This window comes from Quercus robur, chromosome 7, assembly GCF_932294415.1.
Source record: "Quercus robur chromosome 7, dhQueRobu3.1, whole genome shotgun sequence".
Taxonomy (NCBI): Eukaryota; Viridiplantae; Streptophyta; class Magnoliopsida; order Fagales; family Fagaceae; genus Quercus; species Quercus robur.
In genome coordinates, this window is record NC_065540.1 from 37,103,917 (window position 1) to 37,125,362 (window position 21,446).

Sequence of the window (21,446 nt, forward strand, 5' to 3'; positions counted from 1 at the left end):
CAAGGGATGATACATTGTAAACTAAAGAATAGTTTATGATGCTACCACTACCATCTTAAACACTCCCATATCTTGCACATGATCAGTTTATGATGTCAATCAAAGAAACATGCAAATGGAGTGAGAACAAAACTACATGCTACTCCTTGTCTTTAAATAATAATATTTACATTTTCTTTTATGATTGTCCCTAAATAATGGTCCACTATTAAAAAATGTAAGCATAATTTGTTACACAAAACCTTTGTTAATTGCATCAAATACAAATATATTTTCAACGTGAAAATTAAGAGTTTTGTTGGAAACTTGTGTGGTTTCAAGTGAACCTATAATAACAAAGTATTAGTTAAGACAATGACTCAAAAAGCAGCATCCATATTATGCACAGTGCATATTGCATCATTGACACCATGTAAGTGCTCTAACTAAATATGAAAGATATTTACTTCAGTCTACTAAACTGTAAATTACCAACAAAAAAAAAAAAAAAAGGTGATTGTACAAGTATCATTCTCATCAAATCATTTAGCCTTGTTTGGTAACTAACAAAACTTGATAAGACCAAAGAAATTTACAAGACACAAAAAGCTAAAGTTGTCTAATGTCTTTTGGGATTCATAAGGGGTCAAAAATAAATAAATAAATAAATAAAACCTCCCCATATTAATAGATCAAAATATTGAGAACCCCAATATGAAAGGATTTTCCTTTCTTGGGTTCCAAGTAACTAAACAATCTAAACATTTCCAACTAAAAAATTTCCTTACTTTTCCTTTTCTTTCCCAAGAATACTTGTACCTTAACAATAACAAAATCACACTCAAGTATAAAGCTGAGCCTTATTCTAAAAAAAAAAAACATATAGCTAAGCCTTGTGAACTTGCCTCTTATTATACCCATCAGAAGTTCAGACAAATCTCACACACACATATATGCAAGAGAATGAACAAAAACAGTAGAAACAGTAAAAGATTGAGTTTTTCCTACTAGCTTTGTCTTGCTAGTGCCCCTTTTGATCAGTACCAAACACAATTTGCAAAACCAGAGAGAGAGAGAGAGAGAGAGAGAGAGAGAGAATACTTTTACAAGAGATCAGAATATTTGCTTCTTTGAAAAAACACAGAGAGAGAAAGAGAAAGAGAGAGAGGGAGAGAGAGAGAGGGAGAGATGGTCTCTGGGTATAGAATGTGAGTCTGGGACTGTTTATTTATTTGGGTCTGAGACAAAAGCTTCATCCAATGAGTACATGGCATTTGTTATGTCCAGTAGCAGAAGTGGTATTATGAGTCTGAAATTAAAATTCTCACTAATATAGTAATATTCCGTTTTTTTTTTTGTTTTTTGTTTTTTTTTTTTTTTTTTAATTTTTTTATGAAAGATATTTTTAAATTTAAGCATTTCAATTTCATTTCAAGAGTGTAAATTCAAAGTTGAAAATCAAAAGTTATTTATTTATTTTTGTTCTTTCTATAGATAGAAAATGATGAAGATAATATGTCTCCTGCAAAGTTTGCCATGCTAACACAGATTTGGAATGAATTTGTTGCCGAAGCACAGGCCCTTGATACGTGCAAACAATGAGTAGAGCTTTTTTGTATTGTGAGAAACATGAATAGAGCATTTAAGGATCATTTTGTATTTGTTTCTGATTTTTGGATGGGGGATGGGACAGGGTTGAACTTTGAAGCTTGAACTGATATTATTTAGGGAAAATAATAAATAAATAAATAGTTTCTAGCAAGTTTATATTTATAGTTTTATACTTTTTTTTTTTTTTTTTTTGAAGCTGTTTTATACTTTTATTTTGCCAGATTAATTTTTGTTTTTTTAAGTAAGAACATAATAGAAGGCTATTATTGTTTCACACCTCAAATGTGAAATGTTTCAAATAATTTCTTTACATATAATGTGAAGACAGCAAATTTTATTGTATGTGAAACTGTGAGAGTGAAATAATTAGCCTAAAATATTTTACATTTGAAAATACTTCTAAATGGATGGAAATCTCTTATTTTAAAAATCATTTATAAGAAAGAGACAAGATTGATAAGATTTTTTTACTTTCCCCAACTATCTATTATTTGTTATTATATATTCCGTTACTTTTTTTTTTCCAGATATCATAGTATTTGAATTTATGATTCCATAACAATTGTACAATATCGTTGAATCAAAAAAAATATATATATATATACATATATAGACGATATTTGAACCCAAGTTCAATATCCATTGACAAGAAATTCCTATTTGAACTAATGGGGAATCCAAAAAAAAAAAAAAAATGATTTGACTATTCTGATGTGCAAAACTATAGTTGTTTATAAAAATTTTGTGGGATTGGAAGTAAGGATAATGTTTTCTAGCACTTATTTCTTGAATCTCTTATCACTTGTTTTGTTTATAACAGTGGCGGTTTTAGAAAAATTTTCAGGTAAAAATTTTGTGGGATTGGAAGTAAGGATAATGTTTTCTAGCACTTATTTCTTGAAATCTCTTATTACTTGTTTTGTTTATAACAGTGGAGGTTTTAGAAAATTTTTCAGGGTAGTTATTAAGAAATTTAAATTATACAAAATTTTATTAAAAAAAAAAGAACTTCATATATTAACAAAAAAAATAATAATAATAAAACACACAAATATATAAAATTTTACAATTTTCTTTCATATTTTGAAATCGTTATGTGATAGTCTCATTATCAATGCTTAAACTATATCTCTTTTAAATTTTTATTGGGTTTTTTCTTTTTGTTTGAAATGACCTAATATATTGTTAAGGGGATCAAGGTTTAATTTTGTTGGGCCTAAAATAAATTTAGGGTACTCACAATTTTTTTTAAGGGTAAACAAATCATAATTTTTTTTAAATTTATATATAATTTTGATTTATTTTCCCGGTCACCCTACCCCCGGTTTATGATTAATCCATGTCCTTCATTTAGATTGAGAGCTATATTGGTGAAATTTGTATGCAAAATAAGGTGCTACTGTTAAATCAAAAACCAATTATGAAAATGAGTGAAGCAAGTCAAGCAACATGTAAATCTCTACAATAATGTCAATTGGCTTAGTTCACCAAAAAGAATATTTTTGGTTTAGTTACACATTTAATTTTTATCCAAATTTTGGTTTAATTAGACATCTAGTTTTTAATCTTTACCCATGTTTTAAAATGGTCCTTATCCTTTAAAATGTTTCATTTTAATACTAGTACTAAAACTCTTTACAAAAACTAGTACACAGCAATATTTATTAAAATAAAATAATAAATATACAAACACAACAAACAAAGATGATTAATTGAACTCCAACCCATGTCTTAAATCCCAAAATTTAATTTAATTATAGATGAGGATTGTGTTGAGGGGGCTTTGTTATTGAAGGCCAAGATCCGAGTCCAGTGGAGGTTTAAAGAATCTGCATGTAGCTTCCAGTATGCCGCGCTAAATGGAGAGATTCTGGATCAGCGAGCTGTAGTGTGGCTTGTAGTAGCACACTGCAAGCAAAGCCAAAATTATCAAGTTTTGCAACAAAAAGAAAACCCAATTGGCCATCCAAAATCAGCCAAGACCCAACTCAGTTCTCAAAGACCCACAAAAACTTTTATTAACCCAGCAAAACCCAACTGTCATCAACCAAAGCATCTCCTTGTCAAGACTAGACCACCATTACCAAAACACTAGCAAATCCTGAATTACTGAGTTCTGAGTTGCTGGCATACTTGATTTCACAGCATTGTCAGGCCAGCTGAAAAAGTAAGCCGCATCGAATGGGCACTAATCTGAATGAAGCTATAAAGGACAAAGAAGACAAAGGATTACAAACACTGCTCTAAGAATAAACAAGTCCGAGACTTCTAGCCTGACGTACACCTTTCCCCTCCTGTGATCACTTCATTTCTATGTCCAAAGTAGCAAGGACCATCAACTTATATGCTGCCAATGAACAATCTCTCCTTCATATTTCCCCTGCAATTCTGAAAAATCGATTAGTTCAACAATTGAGATCACACCAGAAGATCAAATAAGATAAAAGGGACTAAAAATAATTCATGTCAAACAGAAATGAGTAATTTTTTAACAAGAAAAAAGGACTTGGGACCGTCTGCTGAAATAAACTGAGCTAGTTTTATCGAGCACAGATTGTTTTGCAGACCTTAGTACACAATCCTCACAAAGAACCTGCCCAGGTCCCATGCAATCCCTAGTAACCTACTTTGAGGACAAGAACTAATGACTAATACAAAGTCAAATGGTCCACTTGAAACAATTCCGACAGAAGAAAGGTAAATTACAAGTAGCTTATACATTCTAATATGCTATTTAATAGACTTCTCTGAAAGTTTGGTAGTAAGCCGCAGTTGCCACATTTACTATAGTGATAAAACTTACATGCAAAAAGAGGACTACAATTTAAGGCACATTTTTCAGCAAGACAGCTTTGCATAGAAGCTCAACTGCGCAATTGACATCAGGGCTCCAAGCATTGTCTATTCCTCCCCTTTAAATTTCAAATAACACACTTTGAACCACTTCAAAATACATTAAATTAGAAACATAAGGTATGGATGTTGTCAACTTTTGGACAATTAATGGATAAAAAAGGCGCTCCATTTATATGCTATTCTTTTTTCTCAAGGATTCATTCATTTAATTTTCAATAGTGCTTCACAGAGGTAGCCTTAAACATAATAATCAACACAAGACTCCGAAGCTCCCCTGTTACTACATCTAACCATAAATCCCAGACCATGGAACATAGCAGTATGAAGTATCCATTTCATTTTGTTTTTTCAACAAATTCATTACTAGAGAAAGACCTTCTGGGCATTATAATCATCCCCTAAACTCTATAATAATTCCCAGAAATGACATAGCTGTCATAGTTGCCAAATTTTGGAGTAGCCTCAAGAAGTAGATTAGAATATAGCTTTTTGCTGTATTTTTCCCTTTAAAATTTTCCAACAAATTGATGGTAAAAGGATGAGACCAAAAACATCAAAACACATGTTCTTTTTTTTTGGGGGTGGGGGGGAAACACATGTTCAACCCAATAATTTCAGAATGATTAGATCATCAGACATGACAAAAATTACAAATGATATTGCAAATCAGTACAATATAATATCCTCTTCTGGAGACACTTGAAAAATGAGACGGAAGCATTGCTGTGTCATGTTGAGGCTTTTCCACCTTTCCCCCCTTTGGTGAGGTTTTGTGAACACGGTAACAAGTTCTTGTGAATTCCTTTGCTGCCACCGAGTTTATCTCAACATGCAAAAAATAAGCAGTGAGATGGACAAAGAAGTTTTTAAAACCATGGTCAAATAAATAGAAATGTTAGAAACTGAGTATTTATCTATTTTGATTATAAACTCCCATTGAAGGAAGATGGAGGTTGCTTCCTCTAATTAGTAGTTGACAAATGGAGTAACTTCTTTCACTTGATCTCAACCAGGAAAAGTATCTAGAATGTTACCATCTTATCTCTCATTTTTACTTGATCAACAACGCAAATTTGACTATGCTGATGCTTTTTTTATATGGCACAAGAAGAAAGAGAGGCTATTAACTCGCAAGTCAAGATCACCCCCCCCCCCCCCCCCCCCCCCCCCCCCCAAAAAAAAAAGTCCAGCTCCCTAGGAAAAATATTAGATGAAGAATTTCAAGGAAAATATTCTCTACTGATTGAAGTAGATACAACAAGTGAAATCCAACCAATACATTCCACATAAAAAGCCAAGTTCATTCTTAATTCAGTAGATTTGAAACATGAAAACCAAAACAATTAGAGAGTCCATGAAGAAAAATTTAAGTCTAACTAAAGATTAAAATCATTTTCCCCCAAAACAAGAAGGCAATATTCCTAATGTATAGTTAGAAACTGGCATCTAGGGGGTGTTTGGTTTGTGTTTTCAAACAACAATTTTCAGTTTTTAACAACATTACACATATTTTCATATATTTTTTCACCCACACGTATTTCCACACATGTTTTTAAACAACAATTTTCAATTTTTAAACACATGTACCAAACGGGCCCCTAGTATCTCTATCTTTATTTCTAAAGAAGAATTAAATTATTGTTTATCCCTATAATTTGCTATTACAATAGTCAGCAGATGAGCATCCTCAGCATTTGTGCATTCCTATATCAGTCAGATTCCCATCTTGTACCATTTGAAAGAAAGTGTACCTACAAAGGGTGCCTATCTGCAATACAGTGACCCAAAAAGAGAGATTAATCAGGTCCATGATTTGATTTATGAGGAAAAAAATGAAAAGATGAAGGTCTTCAGAGACAAATTCCAGAACAGATAGGATGGTCACACATCTGGCCTTTTTTGCCAAATGGCATAATTTTAGGAAAATTTAGGAAAAACACAACCGGCCAAATTTATTTGGTTATGTAGCACTTTTTTGGAACTCGAGTTCCAAGTGAAACTCGAGTTCCCCAAGCTCAAGTACCAAGCATTATGATAAACTCGAGTTCCAAAAAAGTGCTACATAAATAAATAAGTTTGGTTGGATGCATTTCTCCTAAATTTTTCCTAAAATTATGCTATTTGGCAAAATTAGCCTCACACATCTAATTTGATCTCGGACTCTCAGGAACATAGAAACTTTTTGTTGCCACTCGACAACCCAATCAAGTAGCTCGCCATTAGAAAGCCAGAGGTACATTAATAACATCACTTCATCTATTACCTCCCTCAGAATAGATTTATCCCTGTTACCTAGCATCTAAACGATACTAAGAAGCAAGTCAAGAAGGAAAGAAACAAAGGAAAGAGGTATAAAACAGTGATTGCAAAGTAAATGAAAAGCAAGGATGAAGAAAGAATACCTTTGGCTGTGATTGTTAACATCAGCAGAAATATAAAGATAATGCTAGGTAAAAGATGGAGCATGACCTACATCTCCTTCCCTAAGGCAGTCTCATGCCCATGTCAGACATCTCTGCAGCAGATTGTTGAGCAGCTGCCTCCAGCATAAAACCCCATTCCATTAGCCTAAATTAATAAGGATCCTAAAACCAAATTCAGTAATTATTTGTGTATGATTATTGAATTACAAGCACATCCAATGAGTCTTGAAATCACTACCTGATCTTTACCATCCCTTTTAAGCTGGAGCTCATTGGCTGAATTTCAGTAGTTCTTTGACAAAATCTCTAGTTATAAAGTGTGAAAAGTAATATGAAGTATTACAAAGCAAGAAATGAAGTACCAAATGCATAGTCCGGAAGCATCTACATGGAGCTGTAATAAATCCATCTTAGAAGCCTTGATAAAGCATACATGGCCATTTCCTCATAGATAAAGAAGTGAGACTGAAAGCAAAGCTCTCGCAAGTTCTTTCTCAACAAAAATGGACTAACTTATTTCCCAGGAAAGAGCAAAGATAAAAGATTAATGCATAAAGTGTGTGTTTGGCATCAATTTTAGCTTTTAGCTTTTATGTACATCTTTTTAAAACCTTACTTTTTCAAAGTACAAATATACTTTAGCACAGTTTAAGCAAAAAACTAAATAAGCTGATGCCAAACGCAATAGAAGTAAAATTGATAATGCAAAGAAATGTGAAGTTTTTTATTTATGAATATAAATCACAAAGCAATATAAAGAATCCTACCCATTCTGAAGATCAGCAAGGATAATAAAAAATTATATATTCAGCACAGATAATGGAAAAAAAAAAAAAAAAAAAATACACTCCTAACTCTGAGGCAAATATGTAATGCAAGCATTATCAGTTGAAGTCCTTCAGTCTTTTCTTCAGCGTGTCCATTGACCTCTTTCGAGCACTTTGCTTTGTATTTCTGCTTGAAAGGCTTCCAAAGATCCCATCAGAAGGATCTTTGAATTTCTCACAGATAGTGGCCACCTTCTTATAATCCAGTGCATTGTAGTGTTTCTCCCTTATCACTGGATTCATGAAGTTCTCAGGCTGGCTGCTCATCAAAAGGTTTATCAATTGCCGTGCTTCTATTAAACAGCCTCTAAAACTACCTTCCTTATATATTTCACTCAAGCCAGTGCTAAGGAACCTCTCATCTGCAAAAGACTCCAGCATCTTTAGATAATTGTTAATACTCATAACAGCATTAGCATTGAACCTCCTGACACTATCACTCAGAAAAGCTGACACTATTGAGTTGGAAATATGTTCAAGAGCTCCACTACCAACCTTATACAGAGCATCCATGGGTAAAATTTGCTGTGCTGTGGACATAAGAGTATCAATATAAATGATTACTTCATTAATATTCTCATTCCCATTCTGAGGTATTTCCTCTGAATTCCAAGTAATATTTTCAGTTAGCATCATGAACTCATCTAACTTGGTGTTCATCAGATTCAGCAGAGAAAGATAGGCTTCATCCCTTGAAGTTTTCAGAACCACCTTGGCAGTTAAACTAGCTTGAGGCCTCTCAACTGATCGGACTGGGATCCCACATAGTTGGGCTGCATGTCTAAGAAAAAAATCACATGCTCTTTCAAGAACAGATATGTTTGCAGCAATCTGCATGGCTTGAGACACGCCAATGTTGCCACCACTAATTGTATTAAGTATTGCTTCATTTAATACATCAATCAGAAGTTTGTCCAAATACTTTCTCACAACATCATAAAAATTAGAATGCACACCATGAGACAGGTAATCAACAGACCCTTTAACAAATGATCTGACAATGCGACATGCATCAGGTACCATGGAGGAGAATGGTGCAATATATGGAAAAGCTGGCATTATGTCTGAGATCTGCAGACCAAATGACAAGACATTATTCTCATAGTCAGTATCCCTTTTCATTACCATCTGCTCGTAAGTGTCATTTGCAATAACGTCAACAATTTGTTGTCGACACTCATCCAAAAGAAGCCCATGGAATTTGTCCCGGCTCTTGTCAAGCACCTCAAGAAGTGGACCCACTTGATAACCATATCGTCTAAGAGTAGAGCCAAGAAGAGTGACATAATCCTTCACAAGCAGAAGGTGGGTTGCAGAATCCATATGAGAGAACTGTTCCTCTAAAACTGATGTCATTTTCGCTAAAGCAGTTTCCCACATTGTCTCAACCTGATCAGCTGACAATAGGCCCCCAGCAGTCCTCAGGACCCGATCCTCCACTATAAAGTAACCAGCAATTTGAGCCAAAAATGTCTGATAAGATTCAACAAAAGGTTGTGCTGTAGATATTTGCAAGTCTGAACTGAGCTGCAAGAATCGATTCTTGTAGTAATAGTCACGAAACTGCCCTTGGAGTCCCAGGCAAGAGTGGATGTGATATGCTCGGTACAGAGGTGTCAAATCAAACTTCAAAACAGAATCTTCATCAATTTCTTCAACCTCTAACGTATATGCAAAATCTCCTAAACCAGAAACACTCTGTTCCTCTGCCTTCCTCTGGCGTTCCAGCATTTCTTCATCCCTCTGGCGAGCTGATGCAGCATGACCTATTGCTGTCTGTCCAATATCCTTTGCCGAACTCCTTACATGAACTAACCATTCATTAAATTGACTAGTAACTTTTTTTTCAACGTGCAATTTTATCACTGGAATTCTTTTCTCTATCACCATTCTTAGTGCCTTGACAGGGATACTCTGCAAATAATTCTTTTCAATCAAATCCACAGTTTTTAATGCAGGGTAAAACTGGCCGTCAGAAATATGATTGTTACTTTTGACACAAAGGTCCAACAACTGTACACAGATCTTAGCCATTTTGATAGCTCCAGTCACATTCTTTTTGATCGAATAAGATTCAAGAAGCTCCTCAAGTTTGATCAAAAGAGCACTGCCAACCTCTTGCAATTTGAAATTATCATTCGAGAGCTCACCTTTCAGCTCTTCGGCATCAACCAGCACACCGCGAAGTTCATCAACAGCAAGAATGAATTCCTCATAATGGGTCTTGCAGAGCTCCTCGATTTCAACTTCCTTCTTCTTCACAACTGTCTTTAGCTGGTGCAGGAGCACTTCAGGCCGCCCCATCTCAAATGCATGCCTGACAAGAGGTCCCACATCATCCCCATTCCCAATCAAAGTTGCAAGGACCAAGTCATCTCCTGTATCCCCATTTTCTGTGACAGTCCTCCTCTTAGGTTTAGCATCCATTTTTCTGATCAAAACGTACAAATAAATACTATTACAAACAAAATCAAAGATACCCACAAAATTTTATTTTTCCCATCCCAATACCTTTTTCCATTTACTCAAATGGGTATTCTAAACCATTCACATATACCATTAAAAGAGTTTAGAAAGTTCATTTCCAGCAAGTATTTAAATGGAGTTTTGAGTTTTTTCTCAAAACACATGAACATCAATAAGCAGACAATGGCAACCCACTATAAGATTTCATAAGATTCTAAATTCACAAAACAGAAAAATTCTATCCATCCGTAGATTTGATATATCAAACCCCATGAGGATCCAACACAAAAAAGGGAAATATTCTCCAATATCGGAAAAAGAAACCAAAAAGAGAAAGGAATTGAATAAAATGGGAAAACTTTGCTTGGAATGGCATTAGCAAATGGACTTATAATCATACCCAACAAATCAATCAATAATAGGCAATCATTACAAGCATCATAACAAAGAGATATCAATAGCTAAAACCAACAATCAACAACAATACACAAATCTACCCAACGGGTTAAACAAGCAAATCAAAGAAACAAAAAAACAAAACAAAAAACCCATATACATTTAGTCAAAAAGGAAATGTTTTTGATAGTGAAAGGGACTCACTTTACAGAAACAAAAGCTGTCTATACCGTTGAAAAGTCCTCCACAAAAAACCCTGAAACTAGGAAATGAAAATGAAATACTCCGCAGAAGAAAAATATGTTTCGCCTCTTCTTCTTCTTCTTCTTGTTCTTCTCGAAACCTATATATATATATATATATATATATATATATTTTTTTTTTTTTTCTCACTCTTGTTTTTGTTGCCGTCTGTCTAATCTGTCACTTTAGTTTCGCTACCATTTCTGTTTGTGTTTGTGTCCACCTTTGTTTGTTTGTTTGTTTGTTGGCACAAAGTTTTTTTTCGAAGTGGGGTATTTGATATTGCCACGCCTTGTTTTGCTTCATCCAATCCAAGGGTGCTACACAAATCAGCTTGTTTTGTGTTGTCATTCTCCCAGGTAATCTGAAGATTTATTAGTGGGTCTCATATTTAATGAAGCACATGTGCATTTAAGGATAATCATCATTAAACATTCTATGCTAAAAATATACAGGGTTCATATTTGAGTGTGTGTATAAATATATATATATATATATATATATATATAAAAGTACTATATTGTAAAGTTTGATTTCTAAACTCATTTGGAAGTTGCTCCAATGTGATAATTGAAGAGATTATTTAGTATAGTTTTAGTCACGTAACTTTCTTAATGAGTTATGTGACTTGTTTAATTTAAATAAGGGTAAAGTTTGGCAAATCTATCATTGGATTAAATTTTTTCATCCTTCATGCTTGTAAAATATCCAGAAAATCAAATGGATAAAATTTCGTTACAAAATTGGTTGTAACTTTAAGTTACAATCTTACTCAATATATATATATATATTTTTTATTGGAGGTGAATTTTGACAAATCCACTATTGAATTACATCTTTTTCTTATATCCTCCATACTTGTAAAATTTTTAGAAAATTAAATATCAATAACTATGTCATCAATAAATTGTTTAAATTGCAAGTTTTTGTAGTTTAAAATTATGCATAAAATTTAAGTTTATAGATCACATAGTATATAATATTCAATTGACACAAAATTTGATAAGTGTATTAAGAATATACAATTCAACGGTTAGATTTTCAAAATATATAGTAATGTTTATTTTATTGAATAATGTTGTAGCCTTATGCTACAACTAATCTTGTAGGTAAATTTGGTCTAAATCAAATACCAATAGTTATGTTATTAATCAAATGTTTAAATTTGAAGTTTTTGTAATATAAAATTATGCATAAAAATCGAAAAGAAAATTGCATTCGATTAACATTAAATTTGACATTTGTGTTAAGAAAAACATAAGAAATATGCAATTCGACCATTAGATTTTTAAAATTTGTAATCATGTATAATTTGTCATATACTAGGTTAGAAAAGATAGCTCCAAATTGGTTTGAAGTTAAACATTTTTTTTTATACTATGTATCAGACTTTCTTACATTCATCTATTATTATAAAATATTTATTTATTAAGAGAATATCGTAAATCAATAAAAAAAAGTATCATAAATTAGATTAGGTAAATAAAAAATTTGTACCTAGGTTTATTATTATTAATGTTCATTTTGTTAAGATATTATTTTTTAGATTGTGTAAATTGTTTATATTTTTACTGGGTTTTTTTTTTTTTTTTAAATTTTGTTTTTATGAAATTAGGTTGTTGACCTATTTATATATTTTGGTTTTATTTTTTAAAGCAATTTTTGTTAGAATTTGGTTAATGTTTATTGTGGGGCCGATTAATCAATAACTATTAAAATCATATTAACTGGGCCTGTAGCCCATCCGAGGACGTTAAACCATCCGAGGAGGCCCATATAAGATTATAAGGGGAACTAAATGAAAAGAGAAGTAGATATCACATGAGATGAGTCCAGTATGCGTCCGAGGACAAAATCCATCTCGGCAATATGTGTCCGAGGACGATCTGAACGCCGTATTGTCACAAACACACTTCGAAGTTGTGTTACCCCAAAAGGTGGGACATGGGACCTAGGGTAAGAAAGAAAAGATAAACAAATATCTTTAACAGCAGCTGCCTCCGCATTAATTGCCTCTCAACCAACTCTTTGGCCGCATTAATATGGAGGTGATGCTTGAATAGTGATGAAGCAACCTTATAACTGCTGATTGAAGGGTCCAGAAGGTGTTGGATGGGACAGGAAGGGATCCCTCGAACCCAACCTACACGTGTGTGGTGAAGATGACACCCAGAGGGCAGTATATAACATGGAAGAATGCATTGAGAGAGGGGATCGGAACTTTTAAACGAGTAGTACTCAGAAGAAAACCTTATGAAATAAAGAACTGAACTTGTTTCAAGGAGAAATTGATCGTTATATTTGTGTTAATCCATCTATAAACGTTAAGTTTAATCATTTTTCTTTTGGAGTTAATCTAGTTCTTTGACATCCACGCTCTACAAATTTATTGTTTGAGCATTTAGCGTTCGAACCCAATACGAATTTGGGATCGTTAAAAATTAAGTTCTTACAATTGGCGCCATCTGTGGGAAGAGCTTGATCTAACTTAAAAGAAACCCGGTTCAACGTCATGATGGAGGAAGCAGGTCCACATCACCACGCAACAGGACCACATTAGGTAGATGCCAACCCACACCAAGCAGAGTCAAGAGGCTCCCAGCATGGTAATTCGCACCAGAGTCCCGAACGGAGAGAAGGCCGTGAGGGGAGTGTGCGCACAACTCATACCACCAAAAGTCGCTCTCGTGGGAAGAGTCACGTTTCCCATGCAAAAAATGACAGGAACCTGCGGCGTGAGATTGACGAGTTGAAAAGAGAGTTGCGCCATGCCCGGCGGGAACGTTCCCCACCTTGCTCCAAACCTTCATCTGAGGAGACGGATGGAGCTAGTTATAGGCGGAGATCCAGAACTCCGCCTAGTGAGACTTTTTCCTATGAAGAGGAGCACAGCCATCGACAAAGGTACAAAAGCCCGCCTAGCAGGGGCTTAGGGAACAACGCCATGAACAAAGCATTAAGCCAAGTCTCCAAATCGCCCTTCACAAGGAATATAGAAGATGCGATTTTTCCTCGGCGATTCCACCAGCCTACATTCACCCTATATGATGGTTGGTCAGACCCAATAGAACACGTTAGCCATTTTAGCCAAAAGATGGCTATCTACTCTAGGGATGAGGCCTTGATGTGCAAGGTCTTCCCATCAAGTTTGGGACCAGTGGCGATGAGATAGTTTAACGGTTTAAGGGCCAACTCTATTGAGTCCTTCAAAAAGCTTACCCGGGCTTTTGGCGCTCGCTTTATCACTTGTAGTAGGGTTCCTCGACCTTTGGGATCCTTGCTGTCTATGTCCATGTGAGAGGGCGAGACTCTCAAAGCTTATTCAGATAGATACTGGGAAATGTTTAATAAAATAGAGGGAGAGCATTATGATGTGGCCATAAGTACTTTTAAGGCTGGCCTTCCAGCCGAGCATGATTTAAGGAAATCTCTAATTGGTAAACCTGTTACTAGTGTACACCAATTGATGGATAGGATTGATAAGTACAGAAGAATAGAAGAAGACCAACTTCAGGGAAAAGGAAAGGCTAAGGTAATCCCTCAAGAGATGAGAGATTTCAGGTCGGACTGTTACAATAGTAACCGACCTCGGAAAGACTTCGTTGGGTAATCAGGTTCTGCTGATACCCAAGTGGTTAATGCAGTGTTTCGGGAGCTAGTGCAGTAGATATTAGAGAAGATAAAGAATGACCCTTTTTTAAATGGCTAAACAAGATGGCAGGAGAGCCTAAGAGATGCAACCCGAACCTTTATTGCCACTATCACCAGGATCATGGGCACACGACGGAAGATTGCAGGAATTTATGGGACCATTTGAAGCAGCTGGTCTGAGAGGGGAAATTGAAACAACTCTTGCATCATTCCAGTGGTAGGGGAGGCCAGGCAGGCTCAGAGATGCGTGGGGACGCTTCTTCAAGACTTCCCCTTGGCACAATAAACGTTATCTTTGCCACCCCAGGGAGGACTGGATCTTGTCCTTCTAGGGTACTATCGGTGTTCCGACCTCCGACCGAGGATCATTGCCAAGCGTCAAAGAGAGCCAGGGTGGATGTCCCCCTGATTTTCGGCTTTTCGGATGAGGATAAGGTTGGGACCATACAACCCCATGATGATGCTTTAGTGGTCACGCTGAGAATTGGTGGGTACGATATAAAAAGGATGATGATTGATCAAGGTAGTGCTGTTGATATAATGTACCTAGATTTGTATAAAGGGCTAGGTCTGAAGCCGGAGGACTTAGCAGCTTACAGTTCCCCTCTGGTGAGTTTTGAGGGAAGGATGGTCGCTCCAAAAGGACAGATCAAACTACCTGTGCAAACCGGTATGGATGTGGTGGAGGTGGACTTCATTGTTGTAGACGTTTTCTCTCCATACATGGCTATTTTGGGCAGACCATGGCTTCATACCCTGGGAGCAGTCTTATCTACTCTACATCAGAAAGTGAAGTACCCATCTGGAGGCCAAGTATTGGAGATAGTAGGAAGCTAGGTTGCAGCTCGGCGGTGCCTGGTAGCGGCTATACAACATCAGCCAAAGGCAGAGACCTCGGCTACTGCCGAAAATGGATTATAGCAATTAAAACCCCCCAGCATTATCCTTAGATGGATCAGCCGATGAGGTAAAGTGTGAAGATTTGGAGAGGGTAATTGTTGCTGATGATTCGGAAAGATTCTTCCAGGTGGGGGCTTAACTGCCTTTGCAAAAGAAGGAGCGATTGCTGGAATTCCTCAGAGCAAATGTAAATGAGTTCGCATGGAGCCCATATGAAGCCCCAGGTGTAGATTTGAATTTCATTTGTCATCGACTCAACGTGAATCCTTCCGCTATTCCCAAAAGATAACCGCCTCGGTGACCATCAAAAGATCACACTGAAGCTGTCAGAAGTGAGGTGGCCAAGCTCAAGCAGGCTGGGGCTATCAAAGAAGTTTTTTACCCACAATGGTTAGACAATACGATGGTGGTAAAGAAGAAGACAAGAAAGTGGCGAGTGTGCGTGGACTTCACGGACCTCAATAAGGCTTGTCCCAAGGATCCTTTCCCCATGCCGAAGATAGACCAGTTGGTGGATGCAACCGTTGGTCATCCTCGGATGAGTTTTTTGAATGCCTTTCAAGGATATCACTAAATACCGTTAGCGTTGGACGATCAAGAGAAGACGGCTTTTGTCACCCTTATTGGAAACTATCATTATAAAGTGATGCCCTTTGGTTTGAAAAATGCAAGATCTACCTATCAACGGATGATGACTAAAATGTTCGAACCATAACTGGGCAGAAACATTGAAGTCTATATTGATGACATGGTAGTGAAGAGTAAGGTGGTGTCCGAGCATGTGGAAGATCTCATTAACATCTTTGGAATACTGAGAAAGCATAAGCTACGCCTGAATGCTTCAAAGTGTTCCTTTGGTGTAGGCTCCGGGAGGTTCTTGGGATACATGGTGACTCATAAAGGAATTGAAGTGAACCCAGATCAGATTAAGGCCATTAATGATTTACAAGCACCTCGGATCCGAAAGAGGTGCAGAAACTAACTGGAATGACTACTGCTTTGAACCGATTTATCTCGAGGTCGGCCGAGAGGTGTCGTCCCTTTTTCCTTCTACTGCATAAGTGGAAAGGATTTGAGTGGACCGAGGAATGTGCTGTGGCGTTTCAGCAGTTGAAGGAGTACCTGTCCAGGCCTCCTATCATGTCTAGTCCTGAGGTAGATGAGGTCCTGTTTGCTTATCTGGCAGTTGCCCCTCATGTAATTAGTTTTGTCTTAATACGAGAGGACAACAGCGTCCAAAGACCAGTTTATTACGTAAGTAAGTCCCTTCATGAAGCCGAGGTAAGATACTTATCATTGGAAAAGGCCATCTTAGCGGTGGTCCATGCAACACGCAAACTTCCACATTACTTTCAGGCCCATACTTAGAAGTGCAGATTGCACTGGGAGAATTGCTAAGTGGGACACAATCCTAGGTGCTTTCGACATCAAGTATATGCTTCGCACCTCTGTGAAGGGCCAAGTCCTTGCCGATCAGGTAGCTGAGTTCGCCGAGTGTCCAGAAGAAGCTAACATGAAGCAAAATGACATGGATGAAAAATCGGTTGGTCTGATCTCCACCCAAGGCGGTTCCTCCTGGAGAGTATATGTGGACGAAGAAGCAAACCAACAGGGGGCAGGATTGGGGCTAGTTTTGATATCCCCTGAGGAGATCATCATTGAGAGATCCTTGAGGTTGAGATTCTCGGCTACTAACAACAAAACAAAATACGAAATTTTGTTGATGGGAATGAGTATGGTTTAGAAAATGGGTGGAAAGGTAGCAGAATTATTCTCGGATTCAAGATTGGTAGTCGGCCAAGTGAGGGGAGAACTGGAAGCCCGAGATCCAAGAATGCAAGGATATTTGTGTCAAGTTAGGCGTATGCAAACGAAATTTGAATCTTTCGACCTGTCACATATCCCTCGAAGTGAAAATACCCATGCCAATCCCTAGCAACCCTTGCCACCTCTTCAACACGAAGTTTTACTCGAATGATAATCGTCGAAGATTTGTATACCCCCACCCCACTAGAAAAGGACGTATGTCAGGTTCATCAAGTCCATCTAGCTCCTCATATTGAAATTCATCGAAAGTGACATCTTGCCCGAAGAGAAAATAGAAGTTGAGAAGATACGGAGGAAAGCTCCTCGGTTCTGGTTATCTGAGGACAAAAAGTTATACAAACGGTCCTTCTTTGGGCCGTACCTACTTTGTGTACATCCCGAGATGTTAGAGTCACTCCTAGAGGAGCTGCATGAAGGCATTTGTGGAAGTCATACAGGGAGAAGGTCCCTATCACATCGGGCCATTACTCAAGGATATTGGTGGTCAAATATGCAGAAGGAAGTGCAGGAGTATGTTAGAAAATGTGACCGGTGTCAAAGGTTCGCTCCAAACATCCACCAGCCTGGAGGAATTCTTAACCCTCTATCCAACGCTTGGCCTTTTGCTCAATGGGGGCTGGATATTGTCGGCCGTTTTCCTAAAACCTTAGGAAACAAAAAGTATCTGCTGGTTGGCACGGATTATTTCACTAAATGAGTCAAAGCTAAACTTTTGGCTAACATCAAAGACGTAGATGTTAAGAGGTTTATCTAGAAGAATATTGTCACGCGATTTGGGACTCCGTGCACCCTTGTCTCGGATAACGGCCTTCAATTTGATAGTAAGGCCTTCAAGCAATACTGTTCAGACTTTGGTATAAAGAATAGATATTCCACTCTGGCCTATCCTTAAGGGAATGAGCAAGCTGAAGCTGTTAATAAAGTAATAGTCAATGGACTTAAGAAGAGACTGGATGATGCAAAAGGAAACTGGGTGGAGGAACTGCCATATGTTCTTTGGACCTATCGAACAACGCCTTGACAATCAACAGGAGAGACTCCTTTCTCCATGACCTATGGAGCCGAGGCCGTTATCCTTCTGGAAACTGGATTCCCAACGTTAAGGACTAGTACATTTTCCTCGGATAGTAACGATGGGATGTTGGAAAAAAGTTTAGACTTGATCGAAGAGTAAAGGGAGAATGCAATGGTCCAATTGGCTTACTACCAGTATAAACTCAAGCAAGGCTATGATACTAATGTAAAGTTGAGACCGTTAGCGGTAGGAGATCTGGTGCTGAGGAAAGTTCTGGGAACCACCAAGAATCCAGCTTGGGGAAAATTGGGGCTTAATTGGGAAGGGCCTTATCAGATTACTTCAGTAGCCAGAATAGGAGCCTATTATCTGGAAGACCTAGATGAAAAAGCTGTACTCCATCCTTGGAATGTAATTAATCTTAAGAGGTATTATTATTAATAAAAGTAGTCTAGTTTGGGTTTCCTTTAATTTATGTTGATCATGCATCTTGTGTTTCCACACCTAATAATATCTATTGAAGTATTAAACAGAAACTAAGTTATGTCAAGTCCTCGGACCACAAACTTAGTGGAAATTAATGCCCTATGACATCTATTGAAGTATTAAACAGAAACTAAGTTATGTCAGGTCCTCAGACCACAAACTTAGTGGAAATTAATGCCCTATAACATCTATTGAAGTATTAAACAGAAACTAAGTTATGTCAGGTCCTTGGACCACAAATTTAGTGGAAATTAACACCCTATTGCATCTTGTGAAGTATTAAATAGAAACTAAGTTATGTCAGATCCTCGGACCACAAACTTAGTGAAAATTAATACCCTGTGAAATCTATTGGGTCACTAAGTCGGTTTCTTGGAAACTAATACAGCCTCTTGCTATTAAAATGCTAGGGCCACTTGGGCTTATGCATCCCAGGATAACAAATTCTTAAATATCGTCCTAAGATCACAGGATTTTTAATTACCTATTGGAGATATAAACCCCACTAGGCCTATGAACATCATCTAATGTATAACTGAAGTACTTTAGACCAAACTTTATCCAACTTTTAAACATTCCCTTAAGTTTCAATTTATTAGAGGGAATGTATATGTGTGCAAAATGTCTCCCTGAGATCTCATAGTATTAATGTTTATCACCCATCTTTAATCGCCAACTTTAAATGTTTATAAGTTATTTTTTCTCTTGCAAATGAAAGATAGTCAAAATGAATCCATTCAAGTTAAGATAACACAGTAAACAAGTACAAAAAAAAAAGATAAAATGGCAACAACAATAAGCAAATGGAATGAAAATCCTTACAAAAGTCCTAATCAAATTATAAAATAAGTCCTATTTTTTCAACTTAATTTGGAGCTTGGGAGCTTGGTCAGCTGATTTATTTGCCTCCGAGGTAGTGACTCCCTCTTTGTCCTTAGTAGCTCCCCCAACTGGCATGACTGTGGAAGCCAAGTCTTGTTGAAAGCCTTGAGAGGCTACCTTTACCTCAGGAGCTACTGCCGTCTTGTCCAAGGAGGCTTCTGGAGGGGCATTAGCCTCTTTAACTGGTTCTAGTTGGCCAGGAGGAGGAAGACTTTGAGGCAAAACCTCCTGATTAGGATCAGTGGTTGAGGGAGTGTCTTCAGCTTGACTGGATGGAGGAGCCGAGGTGCGGATTGCAGTAGGGTAGAACACATTCTCTGCCTTCCTTAGCTCGGAGGAAGCTTCAACCCCAGCTCGGTTAAGGGCTTCATTCCAAGTTTGGGCGTAGTAAATGCGACACACCACTAGCACCTCTGCCCTTAGGGTCTCCTCCATCTCAGCCACACCGATTTCATAGCCTTTCTGTTCGGCCTCATTCGTTGCCCGTTCGGCCTCGGCCTTTGCTCTCTCAGCTTCCTCCCTGGACTTTTCAGCTTGCTCCCTCAGTTTTTGGGTTTCCTTCAAGTGCTTCTTAAGGACTGCAACTTGTTCCCGGGCAGCCTTTAATTCTGCATTTGCTTCACGCAAGCGCTTTCCCTGGTCCTCGGCTTGCTTTTGGAAGCCTTCCAAGGTTGAGTCAACGATCTTGCGAGCTTGCTCCTCAGCAAGTAATTTCTTCTTCACAGCAACCAAGTCTTGCTCGGATATTGTCAAAGTTTGAACAGCCGACGCTCGTTTCTTCCTTTCATCGTCTAGCTGACTGTAGCAGATATTGAGCATCTCATCCAGTTTAAAAGTGTTTTGGATAACCTAAAAGGAAGAGATTAACACTATAGTCAGTAAAAAGTACACATCAGTGAGTAATGATCACAAAAAGAAAAAAAAAAAGAGTTAGCACTATACCATGCCCAAGTATCTTTTATTATTGAGGATGAGTTCATTCTTCCTCGCGTTCTTTATTTCGGCCATATCTCTTGGGAGTAACAAAGCCTCCTCTATAGCCGAGGCTATGTGACACCCAACGCCACCGTTGAAGTCCCTAATAGATGCATCATCTCGTAGGGTCTCTCCACCGTGCATAGGTGCTGGCAACCATGCTTGTGGCTCAGGAAGTTGAATGTCAGACCTCTCCTGGCCTCGCTAAGCAGGGTGGCTAGTTTTTTGCAACTTTGCAGCTCGCTGGGCATCCTCTTCGCGGGTCGGACGGGACTTACTAGCATCCACCACATCTTTCCCCTTTTGCTCCCTGCGCCTTTTTAACTCGGCAGCATCAACTTTGACTGGCTGGGGAGGTTGATGAGGAGCAGGAGGAGGAGACCTGGTAGGAAGAGAAGGAATCTGGGATTGCATTGATTTTCCTGGCGCATTCTTCCCAGGCTGATTCTCAATCAGCTCCATTAGACTTCTTTGGGGCTTCCTTTGTATTCCCATCTCGTTAAGATCTTCCTCGGAGCGTATAGGCTGATCAAAAATCCCAAATTCATCCGAAGAGTCTGAGAGTTCTACAACTTCTTCCTCTTCTTCTTCGTCTTCCTCTTTCTCTTCTACTTCCTCTTCTCTGAGGACAGGCTGGGATGAAGAGGCTCCTGTTGAGATGGTGGCCACAAAAAGAGGCTCTGTGCGGGAGGTATCCTTGGGAAGTGGAATACCTTCTGGAACGATGAACCCCTTGTAGGAAACGCTAATATGATGAAGCCGAGGATTGCGGGCTCTGATCACGCACTTCGACACTTGGAAAGAAACGAGAGGGGGGTGTAGCCGAGGATTAAATGGGCTGCCTAGAGTTGGCCGTCGACTTCGTTCACGTATATCTTGGCTTTCAATACCCTATCCAAACTTTCTTTG

The 21,446-nt window shown here is 37.7% G+C and overlaps 3 protein-coding genes across 3 annotated transcripts; 2 read left to right on the top strand and 1 right to left on the bottom strand.

Annotated features, from left to right (window-relative positions):
- Window positions 1-5,733: 5,733 nt before the first annotated feature.
- LOC126693282 (exocyst complex component SEC15A) lies at window positions 5,734-11,017 on the bottom strand. Its single transcript, XM_050389198.1, has 2 exons — window positions 10,763-11,017; window positions 5,734-10,127 (listed from the first exon to the last, which is right to left on the bottom strand). Exon 2 carries the CDS (start codon window positions 10,121-10,123, stop codon window positions 7,754-7,756), a length of 2,370 nt encoding a protein of 789 aa, XP_050245155.1. The 5' UTR covers window positions 10,124-10,127; window positions 10,763-11,017; the 3' UTR covers window positions 5,734-7,753.
- Window positions 11,018-14,695: 3,678 nt separating this feature from the next.
- LOC126691334 (uncharacterized) lies at window positions 14,696-15,289 on the top strand. Its single transcript, XM_050386386.1, has one exon. The coding sequence runs from the start codon at window positions 14,696-14,698 to the stop codon at window positions 15,287-15,289; it is 594 nt and encodes a 197-aa protein (XP_050242343.1).
- Window positions 15,290-16,339: 1,050 nt separating this feature from the next.
- On the top strand, window positions 16,340-17,876 carry LOC126691335 (uncharacterized). The gene is made up of 3 exons (XM_050386387.1): window positions 16,340-16,610; window positions 16,729-17,026; window positions 17,429-17,876. Exons 1-3 carry the CDS (start codon window positions 16,340-16,342, stop codon window positions 17,874-17,876), a joined length of 1,017 nt encoding a protein of 338 aa, XP_050242344.1.
- Window positions 17,877-21,446: the final 3,570 nt, after the last annotated feature.